Below are 27,842 nucleotides of genomic sequence, written 5' to 3'. Positions count from 1 at the left end.
GAACCATCAAATTTCAGAAAATTGACACTTAGAACTGATTATTACTTAGTACTTTTATTTATTACCAACTAGCAGGAGGCGCCCGACTTTGCTCGGTTGTAAAGTACTCTTAATATATTTTAATACATGCAGATTTCGTTTTTATTATTACAGAGACAATTCTCTATTGAATATTATACCTAATATAAAGTACTGATAGTAATTGTCTGTATTTTTGAGATGAGGTGTTTTCATTGATTGAGATTGTCAGACTGACTTCCTCATCTTGGTTGTTATTGTCACAATGTTTCAGCCGTTTTGCCCTCCGGCCTTCATCAGGTGTTTTGTATCGAACTGGGGAACCGTTTTTTAGGAGTCTCGAACCCAACCCTTTATTATTATTACGGGGGTACCGTGTTCGGACTCCAGCTAGGCTTTGGGACATAGTTGCTGATTCTCTGTTTTGAATGTTACTTTTCACTGCCTTCGTTCAGGATTGAACTCAGTACCTTTGGGTAACTGTAAACTTTGATATGTCACTAGTCCTAGTGACATATGGCCGAGTGGTCCTAAACGTTGTATCAAAGTTTACAGTTACCCAAAGGTGCTGAGTTCAATCCTGAACGAAGGCAGTGAAAAGTAACATTCAAAACAGAGAATCAGCAAATAAGCAACTATGTCCCAAAGCCTAGTTGGAGTCCGAACACGGTACCCCCGTAATAATAATAAAGGGTTGGGTTCGAGACTCCTAACAAATGGTTCCCCAGTTCGATACAAAACACCTGATGAAGGCCGGAGGGTAAAACGGCCGAAACGTTGTGACTATAACAACCAAGATGAGGAAGTCAGTCCGACAATCTCAATCAATAAAGTACTGATTTTAAAAGTTATAAAACAAACAACTTGGGTGCAATCAACAAGAATCAAAACCAAAACAATTAGCTCTCAAGCCGCGTTTCCTTATGTAAATCTCAAGCCTTGTTCACTATCGCTTGTGCTATAATGACAGACAGCTAAAAAACTTTTATTTAATTTTACTCCTTATAAACCATCCTTGGTATATGATTATTATTTTCTGTTAATTTCTAGTGTTATGTGACCAATAGTTTAATAGTTTAGCTGTTAAATATTTACACACAAACATACAGATACTATTTTATTTATATAGATTTCTGAGTTCAACAAGATATAGCTAAAGAAAGTCAGAAGTTCAAAACATTGAGAATAACATCACAGATGAGAACTGTAGTCCAAATAATACAAATTATTAATCCTTATCTCAAAATTTTTGAAACATGATGTATTTATTTAACATTAAAATTTTTAAAAGATTTTTTACCATTTTTTTTTTTTTTCTATGTTCAGCTGTTGATGTTCCTGCCTGTTTCCTGTCAGATTACTTGTCCACAAAATGGCACGGATCATGAAGAAACAAGAGATGGAAGAAAACTTACTCTTCTTGCGGAAGTAATGGAGTCTGTCTTGAATTCAGGCAAATTAAATGCAAATCAAGAAAATGCCTTTCTTGATCTGATGACCCACCTTATCAAAGTAAGACTTTTTAATATTTTGTTTTAATGACATTAATTTTGATTACCCCACCCCCACTCTTCTTCTCTGCAACTTATTAAAAAAGAAAATCTATTTAAAATAATTAATTTTGTTTTTTTATCTTCTAATACATTTCAGTTATTTTATGGATCTGAAACTTCTTGGTCTTTCTTTCTCATCAAATCTTGTTCAGTATTTTGTTTGATTTTCAATTTTTGAGCAATTATCAAGATTCCCCAGATGATTTTCTAATGTCAGTTACTTTTTGTTCTAACTTAAGACTTGATACTACTTGTGTTTCCAACTAAATAAATGCTTTAAAATAAGTCACTTATAAAATAAACTTTATCCCTGAGTGGCTTCTGGGCCTTGATAAGTGGTGACCACCTTGTAAAAAAAAAATAAGTTAAAACACAAAAAAAAAAACTTATCTAGGTAGGTAGAAGAGTAAGCTATCTTGCCTATCGTAATATTTATTTTATTATATTTTTGTTTTTTGACCACTTTCTCATTTTGTTGTCTATACTGCAAAATACCCCTAATTTCTCTGGAGCTATCATTGCATTTTCTTTCTTTGTAAGGTTAAAGTCATTAGTATTTCTTAATAATTTGATAGACTTTGTTGCATTAAAAAAAAACTAACAAAAATCAAGGCGCAGTTTTCTTTATTAATAGAAGGGATAATGTCTTTTTTCTGTCAGATCGATGGGTGAAGACGAATCATCAACGCATATGAAATGTTGACTTTTTTCATTTTCGTTTTGTTGTCTACGCTACAAAATGCCCTAAAATTCATATATTAAATCAATTTCTGCTTTGCTTCTTAGTTGTTGTTGTTGTTGTTGTTGTTTCAACAACAACAACAACTAAGATGAGAATAACAGTGCGCAAATAAATATAAAAATTACTCATTTCAAAGAATTCCAATAAAAAAAAATATGAATTTACTTGACTTTTTAGCTTGTTAACAAATACCCTAGAGTTCATATATTAAATTTGTTGCTCTTTCTGCTTTGCTTCTACGTTGTTGCTTTTTCACCATGTGATGAAACAACAACAACTAAGATAATGAGAATAATTGCGCAAATAGATAACTATATAAATTAGATAGATAAATATATAAATATAAATAGATAACTATATAAATTAGATAGATAAATATAAATAGATAAATATATAAATTAGATAGATAAATATATAAATATAAATAGATAAATATATAAATTAGATAGATAAATATATAAATATATAAATTAGATAGATAAATATATAAATTAGATAGATAAATATATAAATATATAAATTAGATAGATAAATATATAAATATAAATAGATAAATATATAAATATAAATAGATAACTATATAAATTAGATAGATAAATATATAAATATAAATAGATAAATATATAAATTAGATAGATAAATATATAAATATATAAATTAGATAGATAAATATATAAATTAGATAGATAAATATATAAATATATAAATTAGATAGATAAATATATAAATTAGATAGATAAATATATAAATATATAAATTAGATAGATAAATATATAAATATAAATAGATAAATATATAAATATAAATAGATAACTATATAAATTAGATAGATAAATATATAAATATAAATAGATAAATATATAAATATAAATAGATAAATATATAAATATAAATAGATAAATATATAAATATAAATAGATAAATATATAAATATAAATAGATAACTATATAAATTAGATAGATAAATATATAAATATAAATAGATAAATATATAAATTAGATAGATAACTACATAAATTAGATAGATAAATATATAAATATAAATAGATAAATATATAAATTAGATAGATAAATATATAAATATAAATAGATAACTATATAAATTAGATAAATATATAAATATAAATAGATAAATATATAAATTAGATAGATAAATATATAAATATAAATAAATATAAATAGATAACTGTATAAATTAGATAAATATAAATAGATAACTGTATAAATTAGATAGATAAATATAAATAGATAACTATATAAATTAGATAGATGAATATATAAATATATAAATTAGATATATAAATATAAATAGATAACTATATAAATTAGACAGATAGTTATATAAATATAAATATATAAATAGATAAATATAAATAGATATATAAATATAAATAGATAACTATATAAATTAGATAGATAAATATAAATAGATAAATAGATGACTATATAAATAGATAACTATATAAATTAGATAGATAAATATATAAATATAAATAGATAAATATGTAAATAAATATAAAAATTACTCATCTCCAAGAATTCCAATAAAAAAACTATGAATTTACTTGACTTTTTAGCTTGTTAACAAACAAGCAAAAGTTATAAGCCTGTTGTTTTAGAATGATCTATGTTAGGAACATCATTACTTTGTTTCAATTTTTTACAGCCGGTGTTCACAGGTGTCCGAAAGCAGTTTGGCGTGAAGAAATATTCGATACACTGGCACAGCATCTTCTCTTTCCATATTTTGCCTCGTCTACATTTGATCTTGACTAAGGAGGGCGACCAATCAGACACGATGTTTATTGTTCGACTTTTACTTGTGGTTCTCGAGAGTGAACAAATGCACAAATCTAGTTGCACGGGAGAGATTAATTTGCACGTCGTTCTCATCCAGATTTGTCACGCTTTAAATGATTCCGTAGAAAATTGGGAAAATGGGAAAAAGAGGAGAGAAATTTCATGGAAACTGAAGCCCTTGCTTATTTCAGCTGCAAATCTTTTGGAAGAAATCCTATTGAAAAATCTTCCTCCTGATCCAGGTAAGGAATTTTGCAAAATGTTTGTCTCGTTTTACTTGCATTAAAATATTTAAATATTCAAAATTGTTTAGTGTGTGTACATAAAGTTAATTTGTTGAAGGCAAGATAATTCATTGGTGTAACAGATCAGCACAAACTGAAGCAAATTAAGATACATAACAGTGGAATAACTTATGCAAATTTACCTTTTATTAATACATATGTATATGTTTTATTTTTACAAAATAATTGAGCAGCAAAATTTCCACACATGTATGCCGAGTTTTAAACACATTAGACATGGTAAAATAGATTTTTTTTTCCTCTAAAATTAAAAAAGTTCTTAAACTTTTTAAAAATTTTTAAAATTTTTCTTGTCTGATGAGATCAATGATGATCAAAACAGTCTGCACTTCGTAGCAAGATATGACTATATTTACATAAAGAAAAAAAAAATTATATATATTTATATTGAAAAGCAAAAAAAATATATATTTTATATTGAAGAACAAAAAACAAAAAAAAAAAAAATATATATATATATATATATAATAAAGACAATTAAGCTACACAGAATCTTCCGTATTTCATCTCCACAGGAAATTGTTAAGCTAGAATGCATTCTAACCTGATGATATGTGGAAGATTCTGTATAGCTTAATTGCCATATATTTTCATAACTTGTTACTTAGCTCTACTCACGTATTGCACAGTAAATCTGATAGCAGTGAAACAGTCAGAGAGTGTCCTAATATCCGGAAATCGTGAATGTTGCAATATCTCTAGTTGATTTCTTTTTGTTTTATTTCTCAGATTTCTGTGAGGGTGTAGGCTTGGTTTTTCAGTCATTTTAATCAGCCAGCAGCCAGTTTATTGACTAAAGGGATTTGAAATGCCAATGAATTCTCATCCATTCTTTCATTGTGGCCATACCATCCAAATCTCCTGTTCTGCACACATCTCTTTATACCATCCAGATTTAATATTCCTCTGAGATCATCAGATTCAGACCTGTCTTTAAGATTCACATTACAAATCTTCCAGTTTATTTACTATAGGGAAGTAACTCTGATTTTTTTATCAAGGAATTACTTCCCTTATACCGACTCATCTATCGAGGAATCTATATAAAACAGAGTTATGTGCATGCATGTCCAACTACGGAATAATGGGCTGGGAAACTGGAGAGGGGGATAAAAACAGATAAAGAAGAGTTGAGAGATAGAAGTCTTAATAGAAATATGTTACACTTTTGCCCCTGGCAATGCCAAGTAACCCTACTAGTTCAGATACAAAAAAAAAATCCTTTCATGCTGTTGTGAATTTATTCCTGTAGATTAGAAAAGGGGATCTTAGGTTTACTAATTCTTGTTACTCTCGCTTTCCTTATTTTATCTTTTAGTTCTTACGTTCCATAAGCAATGTTTCTGACAAAGGAGGAAGAATTGCTGTTTTCTGGTTCAGAATTGATTCCATCTAATACTTATTGGCTTTTTTTTTACTACATGAAACAATTTTCATTTTAAAAAATCCAAAATAATCACTTTCTATTTTTAGGATTAATAAAATTGCTAAAGAAAGTCATATTACCATAAAAATGTTTTTATTTGAAATGGATAACTGAGAAGAAATCTTTTGTTTACATTAAACATTATTTTATTTCTTTACTAGGGGGAGGGGGGCTTTGCAAAATATGCTTAAATATGATATGTTAATTGGTCTAGATTTTGTATATATTATTATAGCGTTGTGATTTTAAAAGTTAAAAAAAAAGTATTTGGGTGCTATCAGCTAGAATCAAAACCAAAAACGAAACTGCAACATTCAAAGCTGGTGACTTTACCACTGTACCAATGTGACACGCATATGAACTGGTTAAAAATAAACTAAGATGAATGAACAAAATGTTAATGATTTTTTTTTTTATTTTCACCTCTTAAAAACTATTGGTACTTGTACAGTTTAATGAAGACATTAAAAAAATGAAAATATCGAAAAATAAAAGGTTATATTGCATGTATCCATTATGGAACGAAGTTCTCCGAAAAAAAATTTTACTTAATTTCATCAAGTATGTTTTTTATTTTTTTGTTTTTTTTACAGCGAAAAAAAAAATTTGTTATGATACCTAGCAAAAGGTTCGATTTTTAGCAAGAAAAATCTAGTATTAAAGATGGGGAAGGAGTGTCGGCACTTTAACTGGAGTTATCTCCCCGTGGCGTTTCTAACAAATTCCATAATGGCTAACTTCAACGCGCTCTCATAAGAATGTGTTTTTCCGCTGTAAAAAAAAAAAACTACTCAATCAAATTAAATGAAATTTTTTTTCGGAGATCTTCAGTCCAAAACGGATATGTACAATATAACCTTTTTTCGATATATTCATTTTTTAATGTCTTTATTAAACTCTACAAGTACCAAACTATTTTAACCGGCTAAAAGAATGGTCCATAAAAAATTTGATCATTTGAGGCCTCTAGCGCTGTTCTGCGTCTTTTAGCTTTGGAGAGATAGAGTTTGAAAATATGGAGACAAAAAAAATTTTTTTTCTTATATATTAGATTGCATTAAATCATTATCGCCATCATATTTGGTTTAACATCTATCTTTACATACTGACAGCTTTTAGAAACTGATTTCTTAACCAACACACCTTTTCTCTCAAGTTCATCCTCATTACTTTCTCCCATGTTTTCTTTTCTCTATTGCTGCCAACTGACCCTGCTATCTCAACTGTTCTATGTTGAACATTGCAATATCTGTAGTTGATTACCTTTTTGTTTTATTTCTCAGGTTTCTGTGGGGGTGTGGGCTTGTTTTTTTTTAGTTCTTTTAATCAGCCAGTTTATTTGCTAAAGCCAATGAACTCTCATATCAATTCTTTCCATTCAGTGCTAGACTGTCTTCCTCACTTAAATGCACCAAACGTTGATGCCATTGTTTTTTTTTTTTTTGTTTGTTTTTGCTTTTTTTCATTTCCCTTTGCAAAACTTAATCGTTTTCTGCAAAGCTAAAAATAAAAGCAACACTTTCTCTCTACAAAACAACCACAAACTAAATAAATATTTGAAGATATAAAGAACTTGAAGCATAAAAGCTTTTCTCCAAAATTATCAGATTCGGAATTAAATAACCCAAAAAAGATTGATATGCCATAAAACAAAGCAACCAAACTATTTTCATTTAATGCACATCCTCAATCCTCACTGACCAGGCTTCATTTCCATGCACCATCACACTTTGTATGTATGCCGGGTAGATTCTTCAGTTGATTAGAGTTTGAAATTTCTCTTAAATTTTAAGGCTTTTCATCATTTTGTAATTTAAATTTTTTTTTTTTTTTTTTTTTTTTTTTAAAGGATTAAATATTAAAATGAATCCTTTTTGCTTTCAATTTTATTTTTCAGATAAAATTCTAAAATGGCTGACAGTTAAGCTGTCCATTTTAGATTGGACTGTGCAGCTGCGTTTGAGAAAGTCTTTGTTTTTCATTTCCCAGAATCCTCAGACAAATCTTCAGGTGATTTTAATGTTCATTGAATTTTTCTTTTCTTTTTTTTTTTTTAATCCAAAAATCACGGAAATGAATCACATACTTTTAACTAAGAAAATCAAATTTTTTTAGTACCTGAGAAGTAAATGTATTGCTCGCCATTATGAAAAAAAATGTGAAAAACAAAAAGAGATAACCCAACGATAATTCATACTTACTGGATTTACGTTGTTATGTCATTGAACTCCAATTATTATTTATTTATTTGCAGACTGTTATCCTCATCTTCATAGTTGTCGTTGTTTCATGACGTTTAAATAAATAAATAAACAAATTACTCTTCTTTAAAGGATTCCAATAACAAAACAATAAATAAATAAATAATAAATTCCAATTAATCAGTTAAAAACGATTTTCTTTATAAAACAAATTTATTTAATCAATTTACATGATTTTTGGCATATGATATTTTCATTCTGTGATGGGTATGTGCATCATAAAGATTTATCTGTATTTTTTTTTTTTTTAATTAAGTTGAATCTTAAATATGAACCAACGTTTTTATACTAATATTAATTACTTCTTTCAGCAGTGATAAGAGACTGCATACTGAATCACCTAATGTTTGTTCTCTCTGTTTTCTTATCTCTTTCTCTCCCACCCACCCCAAGCTGAGAAACAATATTTAAAAAAATATTATTCAATTTGGTTTTATTTTATTGTAAAACAAATGATATAGTTTTAAGATTACATAAGACTTTAGAAAATAATTTTTTTTATCAATAATTTTTTTTTTTTTGCATTTCTAATTTTACTCATTCTATTTGTAAATTTTTTCTTTTCACTTTATTTCAGCTTAACCATGAAATTGTCTCAACTTTCTTAAAATCCCATGAAATAACTCAAACATGTGGTAAGTTGATTTAAATTTGCAAAATACAATAACAGAACTTAAACAATCTTTTAATCAATTTTCAACAATTTTTTTTTAATCTTCCCCCCCCCCGCTTTATTCTTATTCATCCAAAACAAGCCATATTGTCACTTGGACATAAGGGCTACTATTTGGGACTATATCTACAGGGGGCACTATGTAGGGAGTTGAGCAGCGAGATGTTTTTAAATTTTTGCATGTTAGTATAATCAGGAAAGAAAGAGGGAATTCCAAAGATTAGCAGTTTGAGGGGGAACAAAAACTTTTGGCATTTAGGGATCTCTACAGTGAGGAAGTGGGATTTTGCGCTCTTTCAGGTTAATCAGGAGTATTCATGTCAAAGGGACACAAGTGCTGCAAGTTCATCAGAGCACATTCCATTAAAGTACTTGTAAACGCAACTCAGAGATGCAACATTTCGGCAATGAGAAGGAGGTTGGAACTTGGTCAATAGTGCGGGACCTATTAGATTTGAGAATCTTTTTTGGACTGTCTAAAAGTGAGAGACTAGTTGTAGATGTATTAGCCATGATGTGGCAACACTCAAAGCGATATAAAATGGCAGCAAAAGTTGGAAACCCTAATCTCTTAAACTAATTGACATTTGAGAATTTTAATGGCTCTTTTGGTCTATGTCATACTTAAATCATGATATGTGATAGGTAATCATGAAATACATTCTTCAGGTGCCTCAAAGGAAATCTTCAGTGATACACTATCCTCATTGTCAATTTCAGGTTTCATAGTCATAGACAATCTTCAGCCTCTTTTTTTTAACAAAACTTCAGCAGGTATCAGCCAATGAATTTAAGTGTGTAGTCACAAAGGATACAAAAAAATTCAAAGTTACTTTTGGGGCCCTGATTTTTTTAAACCAAATTGTAAATGGAATCCCAAAGCTTACAGCAATTTGATACTATCTTCAGATGAAACTATAATATGGCTGTTCTTGAAATTTTCAGAATTCTAATGCATCCTTGTTCATACTTAAATTGGGATATATGATAGTTATATTGAAAGCTAAAACATAAAAACAATGTGAATTAGTTTTATATATATGGATAATTGATTGACAGTGATAAGTGAAATCTCAATGCTTCCAGCGATTCAACTGACGGAACTGTACAGAAAGGGTTTGCAAAATTTAGAGCTGCTCTAGATATGACAAACAAATGAACATTTATTGAGAATGACACAACCCAAGAATGGGCAGAAAGGCTTTATATATGAAAATCCATCACCATTAGTACTTTTTTTTTTTTACAAAGGAGTCACCACTTATCAAGGCCCAGAGGTCACTCAAGGATAAGGGTTAATAAGCGTACAGTGTTAGCAGTGAAAATTTGGTAAATTGGATTACTTAAGGGGAACGGCTCATCAAGAACTCTACGTTGGATTTGAAGACGACCATATTATAGTCAGCTGGAAAGCAGGCAAAAGGAAGAGAGTTCCACAGGTGTGCAGTTCTAAGAAAGAAACTTTGTTCATGGAATCTACGATTAGGTTTAGGCAGAGATAAAGAGTGGGGAAAATTATTGATAGTGTTTTCAGCTAGACGAGTGTTTCTCGTGAAAGTTTGGTGAGGGGGACCATAGATAGGAGCTCAGACGAGCACTTGCCATGAAAATAACGATAAAGCAGAGACAGGCTCGCAACATCTCTTCTGTGAATGGCATATGGTAAAGCATCATTAAATCAGTCTCAATCACTACTTCGATACGGGTCTGGAACGGGGAGCATGCCTTTTCCACAAGTGCCAGCAAAAGCTTGGCGAATACTTGGCAGATGGCGGTGATCAGGCTGGCTTTGGTGTTATGGGAGGTCATGTTGGTGATGTTCTTGACATATGAACAAACGAAGTAGACCAGCGGGTTCAAGTCGGTGAAGGATGGGGCCAGTGAGAGAAGGGTACAAAGTCCTAGCATTCCTTCTGAACTCAAGCCTGAGTCTCTTTGAAATTGTGGGCCGGCACTGAATCCTGTTGCCACAGCCATGGTCTACCCATAGCCACCTGATTGCACCAGGGGATCACCACATTCTTCAGCACATCCAGGTACATTTTGGTGTTGACTTTCAAGCCGACTTTGAAGATGTGAGGTAGCGTGATGTCCAAGTATTTGCCCCAAGTTCAACCTTGATACATGTTGTCAGCATACCTATCCTCAAAGATATAAACCAAAAAAAAAAAATTGGTTGGAGATGGCAGTGTCATGCGGAGAGAAGTACACTTTTTTATCACGTGTGCATAGAACAGTGAATTGGTGGTAAGGTAAAAAAAAGTACCTTAAAAAAAAAAGAAAGTTAATGTCTGAGCAGTGTAGAAAAGGAGTCCTGAAAATAGAATTAAACAACAACTATAGTAAAAAAAAAAAGCCAATATATAAACAAATAAGTATATCCGTAGGCAATGTAATAAAGGGGAAATTTGTAATTTAGTGGCGTAAATTATTTGACAGACAAAGGAAGTAAAAAAAATTGGCATAAAAGTAGTCAAATACAAACTGAGTGAAAAGTAATGAAAATGATAATTTATCTGGACGTAATTCAGGCTTAGAGTGAAAATGTGTTTTATTTAAAAGGTAATAGTTTTTATGATTTCGAAAATGAAAAATAATTTTTCTTTTTTTTTTTTTGCCTAATCACCCCAATCTAGGCTCAGTGCCACCTTAATGTAAGGGGCTTCAACAACTCTCTTTTATTAAAAGATTCAACAGACATTTATGAACCCCCCCCCCTGTAAATTCCACAATTTACATTTTTTTTTTTTCTTTTTTCATGTTAATCTCATCGATAAAAAAATTTTTTACGACTTTTATTGTTGGGATTAGTTTTCAATTATAACGTTCTACTGAACCATTACCAAGAAAAATATTGTCGCAATATTTTTCTTGGTGATGGTAACAAACTACGTGTTCAATTTAGTAGAACGTTAATGTGTAAATAATGTTAATCGAAATAATGTGTAATGGCATGTGTAACTTTTAAGTAAATGTTATGGTTAATTTTTTTAAACATCAGGAAAACGACGATGGTAAAGTATAAATGATTTAAAAAGAGATCAGTTTATTCTAGCATCGGTTAATTTAGGACGCGGAAACCGGGTATGATATAAAGAAAACTGCAAGGTTTTTGTTTTTTTGTTGTAACAATGTGCACCCCTAATATTGTGTAATGGCATGTGTAACTTGTAAGTAAATGTAAAAATCAGTCTGTAAAGTAAAGTAAGATAACGATAGCAGAGTATAAATGGTTTAAAACAATGTCTGGCGATTGATCGACCATATTAATGAAGAGCTGTGGTGGTTGTTTTTTGTATGTTTGTGTACAATCCAGAATAATAGTTTCATGATCATAGCCAATGATAATAGGCGGAATGCTATTGGGGAGAAATCATTATTTTCAAATAGTGAAGTGCAATGGTACTTGTAGGTATCTTATTGTTTAATCCAGTTAATAGGGATGTCAGGTCAATATAGTTATAATGGTTATATATTTACTTGGCCCTTACCCAGAGAGTGAGAAGACTTTTCAGGTAGAGCAGAAAATACAAACTACTTCATCTATAGATCTTGGCAATCATGATGATGTCGCTCATAGAAAGTAAGATAGGATTTTATTTTAACGAATAAATGTGTCTGTAATGGCGTTCAAAAGTTACGTAAGATGGTGGGTAAAAGGTTAGATATAATAAATTTGTATGTGGCATCTGTTATTGCAAACCTACTGTAATTTGGTCCAGAGGGGAATTTTTGCAATCAAATTATTATATATAGGAGATTAATGGTTCCCATATTGTGTTAAATTTTATACTTGGGGTTACTTAGTAAATAAAGGGTTCTGTTTGAAATTCCTTGCAGATTTCTGAGTTCAACAAAATACACCTGAAGATAGTCGGAGGTTCCATCAACCAAAACATTCCAAAAATGACACTTAAAATGAGAACAGTAGTTCAATGAATCCAAATAATACCTTTTTTTTTTTTTTCATTTCCTTTAAAAATTTGACACTAATTTTCCAGACAACCTAATAAAAAATATACGCAAAATATGCTTCGTGTTTGATTAGCCATAATTTGTATTTTCTATTTTAGACGTTCAGCAAACAATTCATTTGCTCCAATTGACAAGTATCGATGAGGAACTTTGCTCAAGTGTCATTGAGGTTTTACCTTCTTATATCCTCTTCAGTCGCGATTGTGTTACGGTGGCCTTTTCACAGGTAAGTCTATGTCACACCTAGTATCCATCAATCAGTTCGTTGAGACAGCTTCAAAATGTGAGTACAAAACTTTTTTCATGATTTTACCATGTACACTCACTAATGCTGCCAGATCAGGCTGTCTAAAGGTACCGGCTTCTTGACCTAAAATGTACCAAACATTGATGTTTTTGTATCTTTCCCTTTGCAAAACTCAATCTTGTTCTCTGCAAATCAATTTTTTTAGGTTACAATGTGGAATACAATGTTTTTCCAGCCCCTGGTTATATTTGCCCAGCCTTACTATGTTATTTATAATGTTATTTGATTATATACTGTATTTTGTTATAAATTTTTAATGCCGTATCCCAGGGTTCTATTGTACCATAAATAAATATGTGAAGATATAAAAAACTCAAAACAAAATAACTAAATTCTGTACTAAATAACCCAAAAAGGATTGATATGCCATAAAAATACAAAAACCAAACCATGAATGTGAAGATATAAGGAACTTGAAACATACAAGCTGCTACTAAAATGACCTTATTTGGTATTAAAAAAAGACTCAAAACAGTTGATATGCATTACCATGAAGTTGCTTTAAGACACGCATTACACATCCATTCGTGCTTATTTTTATTGATGCTCAAATGAAATATGGCTTTCAAAAGTAAAATAATAGCAAAATTTCTGATATATAGTTATTTATCAGTGAAAAATATTAATGTACACCAAAAATTAATCTACTATTCAGAGTTCACTTATTCCAAACGACAAGCCAGCACACTATCTTTATTTTAGAAGAAAGGGGATAATCTTCTACGACACGTAAACTTGACGCAAATGTCATTTGGAGTTTATGCCAGAGTTTTGTTTAGTTTTAGCTTGAGATGTCGTCGTATAGTTTTGTTGTCATTTTGTTTTTTGTTTTTTTTTTTGTTTTTGTTTTTTTTTACACAGTGATCACCACTTATCAAGGCCCGGAAGCCACTCAGGGATAAGGGTTATTGCAAGTACATTACGTTAGTGAGGAGATTTGCTGATATGTTTACTTAAGGGGGCGGTTCCGTTGATCTTTTGACCATGTTTTCACTTCTGTTTTTCCAGCTTCTTCCAAATCTTTTATCAACTGAAGGAATTTTTATCTGTCGGTTTCTGATGCACCTCCTTGAAAATAATCAACTCATTGTGCCGTGCCATACAGGTTTTCTTCCATCTATACCGTTCCTCAATTTGTCTGGTTAGTATACAATAATTGATTTTTGCTTAATATCTGATATTATGGATTTCTCCCTCCCCCAGCCACGATTCCTAGAGAAGAATGTAAGGAAATGATTAACCAAAAGAGCAAAAGTTATTCAAAAATGAAATGAATAAAACTACGAGTCTACCAAATTATTTTTTAACTCTCAAGACAGAATAGCACCTCATAGTTGGTAGACAGATAAGAGGGTGAACGCGAAAGTTAGTCAGTTTCTGTTGATTAGGAGGTGCAATGATTAAGACAAAAGACCAGTCATTTGATTTCTGATCGTAAGTTAAGATATTTTAGTAGTAAGTGTCGTTCAAGGCAGTTAATGGTTCAGTTTATGCTCTTGGCAGTCATCAGTGCGAGAGATGACATGGCCAGAATGAGCGATGAAGGTGAATAGGAAACATCGGCACATGAACAGTGGGGTCATGGAGATCATCATGTAGTTGTACTGTAACATTCCATGTGGGGGGGGGGGTATTATTATTATTAATATGTGTGTCTTATTACATGTCTATGTATGTGATTGTGATACATGTAGTGTGTGTGCATGTACATACTAAAATTCACCATACCTTTTTTCTGTTATCTTGGTCTTCTTTGGGATGTGATTCTTCCCGTCACTGGTCAATTCTGCAATGAATATCTCAGACGAAAAAATAACTCTGATTTTCTGGCATAAATTATTTTATTTCATTTACAAGTGAACTGGAGGGAAATCATCGCATTGTTGACTCAAGCTTTCTTGTGTTTTGCCAAAAATCAGCGAACGAAAAGATATCTTTCTCTGTTTCTTTTTTTCCATGTTTTATTTCGCACAAACTAAATGACCTATTTCAGGTGCTATTGTTGATTCTAGCTACAGCATTTGAAATATGTCACAACTTAACCCTTTGAACTGTTTTTGCACTAACTAACCTGCACAGCAAAATCACAATTTTCAACATGCCCGCATAACCCAGGATAGATTACATATCAGTACAAATGAACTGGGAATTAATTTCTCAGTTTTGTTGTAAATTCTGTTGATTCTCTATTAGGTATGTTTATTCATGCATTTGTATATAGAGAATTAATTTCTAAACTAATTAACCAATCATTATGAATTTTGGAACACGCCCATGAGACATAAGAGTGGATAATGTGAACTATATTTACATTAATTTAATTGTTTGTTGAAATGAGTTAAAGATATTAATAAAAATTCAGATAGCGTCAATTTTTATGAAATTTTAACAATAGGTATTCGACATCAGTAAACATGCCTCAAATTTCAATTTGGAGTATTCAAAGGATTTTATAGGACAAAATAGGAACATAATATCCCATTTGAAATAGTGTATATAGTTGCTTAGCTCGTCATTTTTTGTCATCGATTTTTTTCACATTGTATTGAATGATGAGCTCAGAAAAGATTCAATTTGGATAGTGTAGGGAGACTTTGATAGTATGGCCACATTGAAAGAATGGATGAAAGTTCTTAAGTTAGTAGACACAGTTAAACTAGCTGGATTAGCTCATAGGGGAAGGCCAAAGAAACATGGATGGCAGTGATAAGGATGGACTTGAGAAAAAGATAAATAAAAATCTGTCCTCCCACTTTTCACCAAAATATTTGAGTCCATCATCTTACAGCTGCTTAACTTCTAATCGACCAACAATATGGATTTAGGCCAGCCCATTCCACAGCAGATATCTGAACTGTAATCTTTGAACGTATATACCATTCACTAGACAAAGTAGGTTAGGGTAGAGCGGTAGCCTTAGATATATGTAAGGCTTTTGACAGGGTATGGCACGATGGTCTTCTCAGGAAAATCAGATCATATGGTATCACTGACAGAATACAGAACGTAATTAAATCCTTAAGTAAGAGAAGAATCCAGGTTGCCCTCAACGGTCATACATCTAAACAATATGATATAAATGCAGGTGTACCTCAGGGGTCTATACTTGGACCTTTATTCATATTTATTGGACCTAATATTCATAAATGATCTCCCTGATAAAATTGTCTCTGAGATGGGTATATTTGCTAATGACACCACTCTCTATAACAGGCACGAGAGGAAAACAAATGTACACATATCTAAGGAAATGGCAGAAACACTAGAGGAAGACCTCCAATCTGTAGTGGAATAGAGACAAAAATGGATGGTCACATTCAATGTTGCCAAGACTAAGCTTGTTTCCTTCAATAATTACAAGAAACCTTCTCTACCATCAATAGCAATGGTCAAAAACACATTACCTGAAAGTACTTCTTTTAAACTCCTCGGCTTAATGTTCACAGGGAGCATGAGTTGGAACAGATACATTGACGGCATTACTTAGGTTACTGTGAAGAAAGTAGGCTCTCTCTACCGTGCTAGAAAGCTACTTACGCCTGAAAGCATCCTATAAGGCCACCATTTGCCCATGTATGGCATACTGTTGTCATATTTTGGCTGGTCTATCTGCTACTTATTTTTCACTCCTAGACAGGGTTCAAAAGAGAGTTGCCAGCCTAATAGGTCCTGAACTAACTAAATACCCCCGACAAACCCAACCGAAGCAGCTACATTCCACTAGATGTAAGAAATCTAAAAAAAAAAAAAAAAAAAAAAAAAGCCTTCTACTCCAATAGTTTCTTCCCCAGAACTGCTAGACTTTGGAACTCCCTTCTGGGATTCTGCTTTCCCAACTGTACTGACATGCAGAAGTTCAAGTGTAATGTGAACAGATATCTTGCTGCTCAGCTCCCTTCATAATATCCTTGCAACTTATGTCTCCGATAGGAATCCCCTACTTCAAAGTGGCACTGTGCCTTGTTTGGGTTGAAAATTGAATTAAAAAAAAAAAAGATATAGGTTAGTTTTGAAGTCAATTTATAAAAGCCATCTAATGCATGTAAGTATTTAAAACAAACATTAAACAAAATATGATAACTATACATAGTGCTACGTATAATATAATGCTAAGGTATTTAATCAAAATATTACTTGTAGTCAAAAACTTAGAACTGATTTAATTTGGGAATATCTAAGTCAAGAACAAGGTGATGGAAAAGTTGAAAGTCACACTTTTCGTGTTAACTTTCGGTTCTATTCATTGTAGAGATTCACTACTTGACCCATATTGTAGCCAATGTATTTGCACATCTTATATACCCTTGATGAGGATGCGATAAAAAGAACATAACTTATGTTCTTGCTTTTACCTCCCTATGTCTGTACATTTTTACCTCCCTATTATATGTCTGTACATTTTTACCTCCCTATTATATGTCTGTACATTATTACCTCCCTATTATATGTCTTTAAATTATTACCTCCCTATTATATGTCTGTACATTTTTACCTCCCTATTATATGTCTGTACATTTTTACCTCCCTATGTCTGTACATTTTTACCTCCCTATGTCTGTACATTTTTACCTCCCTATTATATGTCTGTACATTTTTACCTCCCTATTATATGTCTGTACATTTTTTACCTCCCTATTATATGTCTGTACATTATTATCTCCCTATTATATGTCTGTACATTTTTACCTCCCTATTATATGTCTGTACATTATTACCTCCCTATTATATGTCTGTACATTTTTACCTCCCTATTATATGTCTGTACATTATTACCTCCCTATTATATGTCTGTACATTTTTACCTCCCTATTATATGTCTGTACATTTTTTACCTCCCTATTATATGTCTGTACATTATTACCTCCCTATTATATGTCTGTACATTATTACCTCCCTATTATATGTCTGTACATTATTACCTCCCTATTATATGTCTGTACATTTTTACCTCCCTATTATATGTCTGTACATTTTTTACCTCCCTATTATATGTCTGTACATTATTACCTCCCTATTATATGTCTGTACATTATTACCTCCCTATTATATGTCTGTACATTATTACCTCCCTATTATATGTCTGTACATTATTACCTCCCTATTATATGTCTGTACATGAATGAATTGATTTCAGTTTTGATTAAATCTTTTGTTGCTTGTCCAAAACTGTTCACATATAAAAAAAAAATGAAGAAAAAAAATGTATGTACCCATGACAGAAAGAAAATAGCATACATCAAAAATCACATAAATTGATCAAGTATTATTTTTCTAAAGAAAATCATTTTTAAGCAATTAATGGGAATACAAAGATGTATAAGGCTTATTCTGAAATAATCTGGGTTTTTTTTTGTTTTTTGTTTTTATGTTTGTTGCCTTTCAAATATTCTACCATAGTGTATGTATATATATATATATATATATATATATATAAGGTTGACAACTAAGTTCTTGCTGTTTTTAAATCTACATTTTTTAAAGTAAAATAAGAACTAAAAACTATTTAATCAATGATTTATTCTTCATTTGTTTTCATAACTTTTTCTCATTTTGATGATCTGAAAATAAATAAATTGAAATAACTTAAACCAAAATAAATAAAACATAATAATTAAATTTTCAAAACACAATATATTTAAAAAACGGTAAGAACTTAGTTGCCAACCCAATACATATATATATATACATATATATATATATATATATATATATATATATATATATATATATCACAAAGGTTTTAATCATTTTGAATAATGTTGTTATTCCAAAATTTTGTCATATTATTTAAAAAGAAAAAAAATCTTGCAAAAATTTATTCATTTGGAGTTATCTCCCTTGTTCCTTCACATTGTTTTGCAGCTAAAATGAAATTTTAGAGCTTAACTACAAATGATGAGCAAACGTTTAATCATCATTCGTAGTTAAGCCCTAAAATTTCATTTTTTTATATAAAAAGAAAACTACTTGATCAATTTACATGATTTTCAGTGCAAGATATTTTCTTTCCATCACGAGTATGTACATCGTACAGATCATTGTTTATATTTCTTTTATTCATGTAGGAGCAGTTTTGAACAAACACCAATATTTCTTGTATGTTTTAAAAAAGCTACGTTGGTTTATCACACTTATTTCATGATATGATTCTTTTGCAAGTTGGCTTTAATATCAATACATGTCTGTTTATAATTTTTCATTATTTCCATCACTATAATGTAACATTTTTAGACAATTGATATATATATATATAACTTTAATTTTAGACAATTAGACAATTGATATATATAACTAGCAGAAGGCGCTTGATCTTGCCGGGTCATAAAATATGCTTAAATATATTTTAATTCATGCAGATTTTGTATTCATTATTACAGAGCCAATTCTATATTGAATATTATATTGTACCTAATATACAGTACTAATTTTAAGTTTTAAAAATCAAAGAGCTTGAGTGTCATCAGTAAGAATCAAATCATTTAGCGCTCCAGCCGCGTCTCCTACCAATATAGCTATCGAAAGAAAGGTAAGAAAGATTTAATATTAAATTATTTGAAGAAATGAATTAAATTTGGGCGTGAAAAAAAGTAAATATATATCAGCAAGTTGAAATGAGCAGTTTGTATTTCAATTTTAAACCATGTATTGGATATGTTTTTTTTATGATGTACGTATAAACAATATGATATAAATGCGGGTGTACCTCAGAGGTCGATCCTTGGACCTTTAGTATTCCTAATATTCATAAATGACTTCCTTGATGAAATAGTCTCTGAGATGGGTATATTTGCTGACGACACCATGCTCTATAACAAGCATGAGGAGAAAATGAATGAACACATATCTAAGGAAGTTGTGGAAATCCTAGAGGAAGACCTCCAGTCTGTAGTGGAATGGGGTAAAAAATAGATGGTAACGTTCAATGCTGCCAAGACTAAGCTCGTTTCGTTTAATAATTACAAGAAACTTTCTCAGTTACCAATAGCTATGGCTAAAGATACATTACCTGAAAGTACTTTGTTCAAACTCCTCGTCTTAGTGTTCACAGGGAGCATGAGTTGGAACAGACACATCAAGAGCATTGTCAAGGCTTTTGCAAAGAAATAAAGTTACTTATGCCTGAAAGTATCCTATACCTTTACAAGGCCACCATTCGCCCATGTATGGAGTATTGTCACATTTGGGCTGGTGTATCTGCTGCTAGTCTTTCACTCCTGGACAGAGTTCAAAAGAGAGTCGCTAACCTGATAAGTCCTGAACTGTCATCTAAGCTTCAACCTCTGTCCCATCGACGAAATGTTGCATCCCTCTGCCTGTTTTACAAGTATTCTAATGGTGAATAGTTTCTTCCCCAGAACTGCTAGACTTTTCAAATAAAAACTAATTTTTTTTTATTTTGTATTTAAAAGTGCAAATAAAAACTAATTGTGTTATTTTTCTGTATAATTTTGTCAATTTTTATTGTATATTTTTCAATAATATCCTTTTCACATATTTTATGTCAATAAATCGTTTCACAACAGAAATACTGAAGAATAATAAAAGCGAAGGAACTGATTTGTTTTGTCACCGCTTCCGGTAGCACTCTGCAAAGAATTAGGAAGTATGTTAGCTGACTATAACCACTTATTTTCTTCAGTCATTTATTTTTTTATTTTAAAAAAGGAAAATATTTTTGTAAGGCAATGGAGATTGATGAGATTTTTGTTTTATTCATGTCAGAGCAATTTTCAACAAGCACCAAATATTTCTTGTATGTTTTTTTTTTTCTTCCAGTTTTAAAAAGCTACGTTGGTTTATTGCAATTGTTTCTTGATGTGGTTCTCTTGCAAGTTGGCTTAGAAACCAGCATCGCTCAATTTGTTTTTGATAATATTTTTGCGATGATTAAGGTGAGTTAAAGATTTAATTTTTATTGAAGAATTTTTTTTGGTTTGTTTTTTATTTCTTTGCTTTGTCGGCATTGAGGTTCTTGATCAGTGTGACAACATCCTAAACAGATATGTGGATGTCACTCAGATTATTTTCGATCTTTGGCAGAAATTCAAGAAGTAGGTGGTCCTGATCACATAGGGTTGAAAAAAAAGAAAAAAAAATCTTACAAAAATTTTAATCATTTGGAGTTATCGCCCTTGTTCCTTCAGATTATTTTCTAGATGGTGCCACGAGATTGTTGCTATAAAATTTGATTTTTTTAATATATATATATATATATATATATATATATATATATATAAAAATACAACTGCTTTATTAATTTACATGATTTTCAGTGTAAAATATTTTCTTTCCATCACGGGTATGTACATCATATAGATTCTTGATGAGTGTGGTAACATTACGAACAGATATGTGGATATCGCTTGGATTATTTTCGAGAAGAAATTCAGGAGGTTGATGGTCCTGATCCTATAGGCTTGAGTTTGATGCAAATTCCTTGGCAAAGAGTTTGGCTTTGTGAGATGCTTCTGTCAAACATAAACTTTTATCTAGAACTGATTTAAATGCTGGTAACTTCTTATTCTAATAGATTTTTTTCTTCGGGCTGCTTGCCTTCGGAATTCCCTTCCTGCTCCCTTGTTTCGTCATTTGTAGTCAAATGCAGAAACTCAAATGCATTGTGAACGAACATTTTGCGGCACAACTCCCCACTTAAGATGCCTCTTATAAATTTGGTCCCAAATCACTGTAGCCTCTTTTGCCTCAATAGTAATATGCCTGGTTTGGAGTAGAGAAGAGTAAAAAAAAAAAATAATAAAAGAAAAAAATACAGAGATGTGAATGGTTCAGTGAAGTTTTTTTTTTCTTTTAGGTAAGCGTTGTTTAAATTTGAATTGAACTTTGTAAAGCTTAGAAATCCAGTACAACGCAGATTTTAAAAAAAAAAATGAACAAAGATTTATCGTAAATATTATATTTCTAAGAACTTATAATTTGTTGTCGGACTTAATTAAAAATTTAATCATATGTTAAAAATTACATCCTTTAGGTTTCCCTGATCATTAAATTATCTTTATAATTCGTGTAAGCTTACTTCCAACTTGATCCAAAAATTCAAAACTTTATTGGGCAGAGCTACCCTCTTTTTTTTTTTTTTGGCAAAAAATGGCGACTTTAACACCTGACGAAGGTTGGAGGTTGCATCAACCGAAACGGTGTAGATAAAACTCAAGATGAAAATAATTGTTCAATTAAATATTTATTTGTTTAAAAAAAAAAACTTTTTTAAATTCTTTCTAAACTTAGAAATTTCAATTCTGTTTGCATTAAATAAAAAAAAACTTCATTAATTTATTTCATGCAATTCACACATTCGGCCTAGTTGGGAATGTTTGAAAATATCAAAGATTGAAGAAGAATCACAGACTGTACTTTTCTAATGAAGAAGAAAAAGAATTATTGTCAAAACTTTGTTGATTTTACACAAATAAATGTTTGTTTATTTATTTGGGGGGGGGAGGGGCTTGTTTAAATTGTTGTTCTAACTAACGCATTTCAGGTGAAAACATTATGTGCTTACATGTTATGGCAAAATTAGTATAAATTTTTAAATTTGCAAAAAATGATCCAGTAGAATATGTGCTAGATGTATTTTTTGATGAAAAATTATCTACAATTTCGTTTAGTTTGAAAATGTTGGACCATTAATTTAGTTAAATTTAAATTAAGGGTTATATCTCTTGTTTGCTATACTGAATTGGCTGCACAAGTCTTCCATATTAAAAGATATGATAAAACTTGATAATTCAATAAATTCTATTTTTACTTGTAATTATTTTTCTATGGGATCATCTTTCATTGTTTGGAATTTATACTATTTTCTTCATGACATGTAAGTATGTAATAATGTTTTCACCTGAAATGCGTTGATTTAAAAATTCACCAATGTAAACAAGCACTAAATTTTGTGTTGTATTAATTATTTAAATTTACAAATTACTAAGAGATGTGAATATTTCAAATTTTAATAATTTTCTATCTTTTTTTTTCTTTTCAGACATTCCTTTTGTCGTCGGAAGTTCTTTCCAAAATTCACCCAATGTTGGTCCTCCTGCTTATCCATCAAATATTCTCAGTGATGAACATCCTTTTAAATGTTGTCAGTTTCCTCAACATGGAAAAAATCCAGTTGTTTTTGGTTGAACTTATCAAGATTTTTAGTCAACATACTTTCACATTTCATCCAATGAAAAAGAAACGTAATAAAAATGACGAAATTGAAAATTCAGGTGACCAAACTGTTGAGTTCAATCTGAGTGAAAGAACCCTGGTAGCAGAAGTGGATCCTAGGAACATGACCTCGGAGAATGTGACGGTATCCTCGCCACCTGACAAATTTCATATTGCATTAGCACTTGAACTGTTAACTTCAATGACTGATCAGGTCAATCAACTTTCCAGCTGTGAAATCAAAAAATCAATTTTCCTGAAATTGGATGAAATGAAGCAACCATTTCTAAAACTTTGTAAAAAAATTCAATGAAATATTTTCTAAACTAAATTGAAAATATATTATTCTGACATTTTTATTTTTCTAGTATTTCAATAAAGACGCAATATCTTTGCAATGATTTTTTTATTTGATCAACATTTTTGTAAAAATAGAATGGGGATATTTATGAAGGTTGATAGCAATGCAGAAAAAAAATGAAATGGTGAAAAACTTACTGCTAAATAATTATAGGAATATCTAGCATGGTGTAAGATTTTGGGAAGTCCTCCCTTTCTCAAAAGGAATCCAAAAGTGAAGCCGTTAAAAAATATAAAAATACATGCAATCTTAATTTTGCAATTGCACCAAAAGCAGATAATTGAGAAACTAAGTAGATCATTGTTTCAAGGTGGTTCAAAATTTCTTGGTTAATCACAAATTCAAGAAACTGATTGGTCAGTACTGGAATGCAGAGGACAGATTACAAGTATTTTTAAAAGAGTAATGAAGAACGCAAGTGCAAAGTGACTGAGCAGTGGCTAGGTTCCCACCAGTTTTGGCAAATAGCAAACAGCATCCTGAACAAAAGCGTGTGCTCTATCCCAACTATTATTAATGGATCTGAGGTAATCTTGTCAGCATCAGACAAAGCCAAACTTTTTGCCAAGAACTTTGCAGCTAATTCTACCCAATACAACCAAGGCTGCCCCTCCTCCCATATTTCCTCCTGTATCAGAAAACATGCTATGCGACATACAAATATCTGTACTTCATGTTGCCAAGCTAATCAAAAACTGGCCCTGACGGCATTCCAATTATAATGCTGAAAAAGCTTCAACCAGACTTACAAAGCTGTTTAAGCATTGTCTTAAGGAGAATTGCTTCCCAATACCAGTTACTGGAATCAGTGTTAAATAGAGAAGTAGTCAACCACCTCAGCAAAAATAACCTTCTTAGTGACATGCAATATGGTTTCCGTTCTGCGAGACCTGCAGCAGATGTGCTTACGGTTATATCTTATAGGATTAGCAAATCTCTTGACAAAGGCTTCCTTTCTAGAGCAATTTTACATATCTATGGCATTTGATAAGGTATGGCATAATGGTCTACTTCACAAGATCTCCAGCTATGATATAGATAGAAATGTCTTTTCAATTATTAAATCATTTCTCTCTGATAGGTTCATGAGTAGTGGTTGATGGGCAGAAATCAGAAGCTCATAGTATTATTGCTGGAGTCCCTCAGGGGTCCATCCTGGGTCAAACTCTCTTCCTGATCTACATCAATGATCTTCCAAATCACATCCTTAGATCATTTGTAGACATTTATGCTGACGACATTTATGGCAGCACATAAAACGCCGTAAACCATCAAGTTCTCTCTGATTCTCTCTCCTCTGATTTTGACCATGTAGTGCAATAGGGGAAAAAGTGGCTGGTTACCTTTAATGCATCTAAAACCAAGCTTTTTTATTTACATCATTAATGTTCTGATCCCCATCTGGCATCAATTGAAATGAATGGCTCTCATCTTGGGGAGGCTCTATGTTTTGATAAGCTTCTGGGCTTGACCTTTACACCTAATTTAAAATGGAACATATACATCAAATCCATTGCCAAGGTCGCTGGAAAAATGGTGGGATCCTTCTATCGATCCAGTAGATATCTCACTGCTGATGCAATTCTCTATCTATATAAGAGCCAGGTACGTCTAAGGATGGAGCATTGTTTCCACATCTGGGCAGGGGCTGCTAGAAGGAGCTTATCTTGACTTGACAGAGTTCAAAAGAGATTTCGGAGCCTAGTTGAGGATGCCCTTTTCTCTTCCCTGTAACCTCTTTCTCACAGAAGAGTCATTGCGAGCCTGTCTCTGCTTTATCGTTATTTTCATCGTAAGTGCTTGTCTGAGCTCCAATCTATGTTCCCCTTTGCGAAACATTCATGAGAAACACTCGTTCAGCTGAAAACACTATCAATAATTCCCCCCACTCTTTATCTGTGCCTAAACCTAAACATAGATTCCATAAACAAAGCTTCTTTCTTAGAACTGTACGTCTGTGGAACTGTCTTCTGTTTTCCTGCTTTCCAGCTGACTACAATATGGTCGTCTTCAAGTCCAACTAAACAAGTTCTTGATGAGCCGTTCCACTTAAGTTAACAAATTTACTGAATTTCCACTACTAACGATTACTATATTGTCCCATTGACTACTGTACACACATTAACCCTTATCCTCTAGTGGTCTCTCGGCATTAATAAGTGATGACTTCTGTGTGTAAAAAAAAATAAAAATAAAAAAATACTGGGTAGACCAACAAAATTTTTTGAATAGATAAAAAGTATTTCTCCTTTAAGCAACAGTTGTATGATTTTGAAATGAGAGAATTTTCCAGCAGCAGATTTTTAAACGCAAGGCATCTGATCCTGACTTTTGTCAGGATCAGATGCCTTGCTGGCATCAAAGTTTCTGATGTTTAGCAATGTCCTTGATCGAAATAAATATATATATATATATATATATATATATTTATAATTATTTTTACTATAATAATTAAATACCTACAGACACTAGTGTTTCATCCTTTCGGGATTCTTCAGTACAGGGTGTCATGATTAACACAAGTCAAACGATTCAAACCCCGCACCACGAGACATCTCTGGCTCGATTAGCGGAGACCGTATCCATTCGGCTACCATTAACCACGTGAAATAGCATTGAATTTTTAAACATTTTAAATGTTCATTACGTCAGTCAGAGAGTGATCCTATCGTTATACGATGATCTATGCATAAGAGCTAAATTGACCGACTTTAATTCAACTGAAAGTGCTCAACGATAAGAAATGAATTTCTTAAAGGGGCTGTCATAATTATTTTTTACTATAATAATTAAATACCTACAGACCCTAGTGTTTCATCCTTTCGGGATTCTTCAGTACAGGGTGTCATGATTAACACAAGTCAAACGATTCAAACCCCGCACCACGAGACATTAGCGGAGACTGTATCCATTCGGCTACCATTAACCACGTGAAATAGCATTGAATTTTTAACTAGCCGAACGATTCGAACCCCGCAATCGCTGAGAGAGTTTTTGGTCAGGGAAAGGATTGTAAATAATGGAACTTATGTTTCTAAATTTTTTAGATGAGGATTGATAATTTGGGTTATTTGAACTACTGTTCTCATCTTGAGTGTTAATCGCATAATATTTTGGCCAATGTAACCTCTGACCTTCTTCAGGTGTACAATGTCAAACTTGGAAATATGCATAGAATGTCGAACAGACCCCTTTTTATTTAATCTACAGGGATACCTAGTATTTTTTCTCTTGTGAAATGACCCGTCGCATAATAAACATCAATTAAGCAAGATTCCCTGAATTTCAATTTCTTCTTAAGTTCTTTTAAATTTTAGCCTTCAATTTTAGACATTCTCTAGAATACAAATCATACAATGGATTTTGATCAAAATTAAAATAAGAATTCTAGACATAAGTTTTAGTATCATTGTGCCTTGCTTTTAATCTTCATAAGGAGCATCAGGAAATTTTAATCTTCATAAGGAGGCATAAAAGTGATACAAAAAGGTTCTTTCCATACAAATTAATTTTGCTCGTTTAAAGACGGATAGTCTTCTTGTGTGTATGTGTAGGTATCGAAATACTGTAGATATAAAATCATCTCAATGGCAGAAGTGCTAGGTCAACCAGAGCTATTATATTATTATATTATAGTTCAGGGGTTAAATAATGGAAGACACATTCATTTACAAGCGTTTCGATAGTTCAACATAAACAACAGCTTTGTGTACGATCGTTTCTGAGACGATATAGTTTTAATGAGAGCAAGTCTACACTAACACTGTATAGACACCACGTTCGAAATTAAAATGCATCATCAAGACTTGAGCATAGATAACTCAGTTATATATAGCACTTCGAGAAGACGAGGCAGTGTATTTTTTTTTTTTTTTTACATAGGCGTCACCACTTATCAAGGCCGAGAGGCCACTCAAGGATAAGGGTTAAAGAGTGAACGGTAGTCAAAAGGGCAACATAGTAATCGATAGTAATGGAAGTTCGGTAAATTTGTTAACTTAAGTGGAACGGCTCATCAGAAACTTGTTTACGTTCGACTTGAAGACAAATATATTATAGACAGCTGGAAAGCAGGAAAACACTTAATTAATTATTAAGGTTGATTTAGTTTCTTTCTTGTTCTATTTTATCATATCAGGTTTAATAGCCTTGTTTTCTAAGTACGTAGCTGTAGAAATTGCATTGTCATAGTGGATGGTATATGTCTTATTCCCAACTGTTTTCTATTTAGACATTCTTCCTAGTCTTGAT

General features: G+C 31.5%; 1 protein-coding gene across 1 annotated transcript in view; it reads left to right on the top strand.

Moving 5' to 3' along the window:
* Nucleotides 1-23,628, top strand: part of LOC145296705 (uncharacterized) — a 52,683-nt gene extending 29,055 nt beyond the window's left edge. The window contains exons 8-15 of the mRNA XM_080142681.1: nt 1,345-1,530; nt 3,980-4,355; nt 7,742-7,854; nt 8,683-8,740; nt 12,852-12,979; nt 14,069-14,201; nt 20,837-20,952; nt 23,058-23,628. Coding sequence (XP_079998807.1) covers nt 1,345-1,530; nt 3,980-4,355; nt 7,742-7,854; nt 8,683-8,740; nt 12,852-12,979; nt 14,069-14,201; nt 20,837-20,952; nt 23,058-23,543 — 1,596 coding nt within the window. The 3' untranslated portion in view covers nt 23,544-23,628. The remainder of the gene's footprint in view (nt 1-1,344; nt 1,531-3,979; nt 4,356-7,741; nt 7,855-8,682; nt 8,741-12,851; nt 12,980-14,068; nt 14,202-20,836; nt 20,953-23,057) is intronic.
* Nucleotides 23,629-27,842: the final 4,214 nt, after the last annotated feature.

Source organism: Euprymna scolopes, chromosome 17 (genome assembly GCF_053919585.1).
Source record: "Euprymna scolopes isolate OS-2025 chromosome 17, ASM5391958v1, whole genome shotgun sequence".
Taxonomy (NCBI): domain Eukaryota; kingdom Metazoa; phylum Mollusca; class Cephalopoda; order Sepiida; family Sepiolidae; genus Euprymna; species Euprymna scolopes.
Note: the sequence above shows the minus strand (reverse complement) of the source record. Positions and strands in the feature narration are given on the sequence as shown.